Here is a 5,000-nt window from a genome sequence, read left to right as displayed (position 1 = left end):
CTGATACCATGCCTGCAGGCGACTGAAAAGTCTGACCAGTCTGGAGCACTCCACAAACAAGTGGTGGATCGTTTCTGTCTGAGAGCAGAAAGGACAGCCGTCTCCTGAGCCCGGATCCAGGTGCACCAGATACCGGTTCGTAGCTATGGCCCCATGTACAATCCTCCACTGGAGGTCTCCTGTCCTTTTATCTACAGGGGGTTTGTACAGGGACCGCCAACTGCCCCCCGGGGAGGATCCCCTGCCAAAAAAACCTGTCCACTTGACACCCTCACACCCTCCAGAGGCAGGTTAGAAACCTTCACAGAGATCTGGTACACTGCTTTCCTCCCCAGAGACTCAAACTCCCCCAACTGAGGTGTCTTCAGGGACAGCAAGATGTCCTCCTGCTCCTTCCACTGTCCAACCGCAGGACAGACCACCAGAGGTGGGAAGACATACTCACACTCATCATCCCATTGGTTGAATATAGTGGGGTCCTCAACAAATGCTCTAAGGGCTTCTGGTAGAGAAGCACAGACCTCCTCTACCAGCCTGAGCAGCAGCCTGCTGGATCGGATTCTGCTCAGCTCCGCAAGCTGAGGGATGGAGGTCTTCATGAGATGACCCAGCTTCACACAGCCGGCCTCTCTCAGTCTAGATCTCAGGCTGACCGACGTCAGGGCTTGGGATGAGATGTAGCTCCTCAAAGAGCCACATCCCTGGTGTCATCACAGCTCTCCTGTGGACTGTAAAAACCTGCCATGCCTGTAAGACAGACTGGTAGAACGGGGTCAGGCCAGTTAAATCCACTGACTGGGGCTGAAGCAGGAACAGGTGTTTATCATACCCTAACCGTCCAGCCTTTCTCAGCAGCACACAGGCAGCATCGGTCCATGGTAGGCCAAAGCTGTACAGTAGCCTCTGAGCCATCTGCAATCTGAAAGCTCTGATGCACGATGCAATGTCCACAAGGCCCTGTCCTCCTTCCTGGACCGGCAGGTACAGCACCGCAGCTCTCAGCCAGTGAAGTCCGGACCAGAAGAAATCCACAACTGCCTTTTGGATCCTTTGGATCAGGGCCTGTGGTGGAGGAAGAACTACAAATCGGTGCCAAAGGGTCGAGGCAACCAAGTTATTTATGATTAGGACCCTCCCCCTGTAAGAGAGCTGCGGTAGCAGCCATTTCCATTTCGACAGTCTAGTACAGACTCTTTCCATAGCACCCTCCCAGTTCTGTCTTTGAAACTCCTCTGTTCCCAAAAAAACACCTAAAACCTTCAAGCCCTGCCTTCCCCATCTGAGGTTGCCTGGTAGCTTTGGTGTTTCCTTGCCTACCCACTGCCCAACCTGCAAAGCTTCGCTCTTCCCCCAGTTTACCTTTGCTGAAGATGCCCTCTCAAACAAAACTAAACTGCTCCCCAGAACATCGACATCCCTCTGGTCTTTGACGAGCACATTAACATCGTCAGCGTATGCTGACACCACGAGCGAGGGCCGATGAGGTAGCCCGGTAACAAGAGGCCTGACAGGCGGGATCACAGTCTGTTCCGAAGAGGTTCAATGGCAATAGCATAGAGCTGATCAGAGATAGGACATCCCTGTCTAATACCTCTCTGGACCTGAACTGGACAGCTCAGCGCACCCCCACCTTCACCAGGCACCAAGCCTCCTGGACATTAAACCCAAAAGTGACACAAACCCTTCACCAAAACCAAAAGCCCTTAAAGTGGAAAAAAGAAAACTATGATCAACACGATCAAAGGCCTTTTCTTGATCTAAGGATATTACACCCACATCAATATCATACAGTTTACAAACACTTAATAAGTCTCTCATGAGAAAAATATTGTCCATGATGGATCTGTCCGGTACGCAGTAAGACTGGTCCCTCTGGATTATAGTCTCTAGACAGTTTTTCAGACGGTTGGCGAGCACCTTGGAAAGAAGTTTATAGTCCGTGCATAACAGCGCCACGGTCTCCAGTTCTTCAACAGGGACAAGTCCCCTTTCTTTGGTAGCAGTGACAGCACTGCATGTCGACATGTTGTGGGGAACAGGCCTGTCTGTGAACACTCCTGCAGCACCTCCCACAGGTCGGCTCCCAGACACTTCCAGAAGTGCTTGTAGAAGTCTGCCGGCAGCCCGTCCAGCAGGAGCTCTCCCAGCAGCCATCTGACCCACAGCAGCGGTCAGCTCCTCCAGGGAGATGCTGGCATCGAGGGCAGCTCTCTCCTCGGGGCCCAGCTGAGGAAGGTCCTGAAGCAGCTCGTCAACGCTCTCTTTGTGGCTGTCCTCCTTCTTGAAGAGGGCGCTGTAGAAACTTACTGCTGTCTCATCTCAACCGGGTCAGTCGTCATCTCACCATCAGGGAGGCGGAGAGAAACCATTTGTTTGGTCCGAGAGACGGACTTCTCCAGATTGAAGAAGTAGGAAGTAGGAGCATCCATGTCCCTCACACTGGTGAACCTCGACCTGACCGAGGCTCCCTTAGCTCGTTCACGTAAAAATGAACCTAGTTGTTCTTTCTTCTGCTGAAGCCGGTGTGTGTCTGTCCTGGTGTGAGTGAGGAGACTGTGCTCCAAATCCCTGATCTCATTTCCTAGCTCCTCAATGAGCCTTTTGACTTTCCTGTAGAGTGACGAGTGTATTGTAGACCGAAGACGCGTGTATGCGCCTTCCCTACATCCCACCACTGACTCAGGGACTCAAAGTCACCCTTCCTTCCTCTCCAGATCTCCCAGAAAACCTCAAACTTTTGACAGAAAACGCTGTCCTGAAGCACCTGAATGTTAAAATGCCAGTAAGAGCTACCCTTGGTGGTTGGTGCGGTGTGCACATCTACAGTGACCAAGTGATGGTCGGTGAAGCCTTCTGGGTAAATGTGACTGGACAGTAACCGGTTGCTAAAACTAGTCGAGATGTAAACCCGGTCTAGCCTGGCTGCCCTGATGGTTCCATCCAACACCTTCACCCACGTGTACTGCCTGGCCTTGGGGTGTTTGACCCTCAGGCGTCCACTACACCTGACTCTGCAATCACCTGTGACAAGGTGTTAGATGACTGGAGGTGAGGTTCCTCTCCTGTTCTGTCCACTAGAGGATCTATGGTACAGTTCCAGTCCCCCCCCATCACTACACACTCGTTTTGGTCACACTGCTGCAGGACATCTCTCAGCTGGTGGAAGACGTCCGTCCTGTGCGAGCCCTGGTTTGGAGCATAAATGTTAATAAATACAAAAGGAATGCTCTGTATGGTGGCTCTGACCACCAGAGCTCTTCCTTTCACCATCTCTGTGGAGGAGATGATGTTGACATCCAGCCCAGGTGTGAACAGAACGGCTCCACCTGCAGACAGGTTGGTCCCATGAGACATACTGGCCCCTCCACCACAAACCCGTCTGTCTCATTGTGTTGGTCACTATGTGTTTCCTGCAGGAAAACAATGTCAAGTCTTTTCTGTTTTATCATTTCTTCAGTGACCGCTCTTTTCTCTCGGCCCCTTCCACCATTAATGTTCAAAGAACCAACCCTCACCTTGTGCATTGAAAAATGAAAAGGAAACGTGATGTAGACAGTCAACAGTAACAGAAAACTCAAGTACAGCACATTCATGACCGCTTCACTTAGTTCTCCTCTTTTTGGAGCCTTTCTTCGGCTTCAACTGCTTCCTGATAGCAGTCATGTATTTTTTAAGACGGTAGCGCTTCTTCTCATCTAAAGTCTCCACACCAACCTTCTTCTGTATTGATAAGACACTTTTCATAAATTTGTGTGCATCTGGAAAATGCTCTAGAACATCTACCGATTGCCCAAAGTTCTCATCCAGAAAGCTATTTATGTCCTCCAGCTTGTAGAGGTCTCCATCGTAAGTCTGGGACCCGGTGGCAGAGGCAGAGTCAGAGTCAGAGTCCGAGTCTGTCTCGTCCTCCATCTCCTCCTCCACATCACAGGCCTCTCCTCCCTCCTCCGGGCCAGCAGCCTGGCTCTGATCGGGTTCAGCTGTCGGCCCGTTGCTGCTGCCTGCTACACTTTGCTTCCTCTCTTCCTCTTCTCCTCTCAGTGCTACCTTCACCTTTTTTCCTTTCGTTTGTCCCCTTCCTTTCCTCCCTTCCTTTGCTCCTGTCAGTACTTCCTCCACCTTTTTTCCTTCCGTTTCTCCACTTTCCTTCCTCACTTCCTCTGCTCCTGTCAGTAAATCCTCCTCCTGTTTTCCCTCTCCTGTTGTATTCTGAACAGCTGAAATCTCCTCGTTAATATTTCCTTCAGCTGAATCAGCACTCTGTTCCCCGGCCTGACTGTCGCCGCCCTCCTCCCCCCCAGTGGGCGGACCCTCCGCGGAGGCCCCGCCCACCGGGGCCTCGCCGCCGCTCCGCGGAGCCCAGGCGGCCCGCTTCTCCGGTGCGTCCCCGGCTTGGGGTTCCCTCCGGCCGGCTCGAGGACAGCTGTCGCGCTTGTGCCCCAGTCCCCACACCTAAAGCACTTCATGCTACCCGTGCTAGCATACAGCATGTAGTGCTGAGCCTTGTGCTTCACTCTGAAGGAGATCTCCAGCGTCTGAGACGGACAGTTCAGAAACATTCACACCTGCCTCCGGAAGGACTTTACGTGTTTCAGTTTAGGGTGTCTGCACCCCAGACCGATGGTTGTGAAGCCGCTGCGAGCTTCGAAGCTCTGCAGCTCGCGCTCCAACACGGAGTGGAGTATGAACAGCGGGACCCCGGACACGGTGACCCGGGTGGTGGGCACCGTCAGCGGGGACACCTGCAGGTACACGCCGCTCAGCGTGACGCCGCTGCATATCAGCGCGAACACACACCGCTCCTCCGTAAAAAACACCAGCAGCCCTCGGTTCAACCTGGAGGCGTCGGAGATGTTCTCGTGTCCGACAACATCTCCCACCGCCAGGAGAACCTCCTCTACCCGGGTACTTGCGTCGGACTCGATCCCGGCGCCAAGACGAGACGGCGTCTCAGAGGACGCCATCTCACACCAGAAACACGGTTATCTCCACAAAACACC

General features: G+C 53.0%; 1 protein-coding gene across 1 annotated transcript in view; it reads left to right on the top strand.

The window, feature by feature from the left end:
- Positions 1 to 4,456, top strand: part of LOC130206609 (aspartyl/asparaginyl beta-hydroxylase-like) — a 50,122-nt gene extending 45,666 nt beyond the window's left edge. Inside the window, exon 25 of the mRNA XM_056434654.1 lies at positions 4,302 to 4,456. Within this exon, the coding sequence (XP_056290629.1) occupies positions 4,302 to 4,456 (155 nt within the window). The remainder of the gene's footprint in view (positions 1 to 4,301) is intronic.
- The last annotated feature ends 544 nt before the right edge of the window (positions 4,457 to 5,000 follow it).

Source organism: Pseudoliparis swirei, chromosome 16, assembly GCF_029220125.1.
Source record: "Pseudoliparis swirei isolate HS2019 ecotype Mariana Trench chromosome 16, NWPU_hadal_v1, whole genome shotgun sequence".
Lineage (NCBI taxonomy): Eukaryota > Metazoa > Chordata > Actinopteri > Perciformes > Liparidae > Pseudoliparis > Pseudoliparis swirei.
The sequence above is the reverse complement of the archived record's forward strand: the minus strand, read 5'-3'. Positions and strand labels throughout refer to the sequence as shown.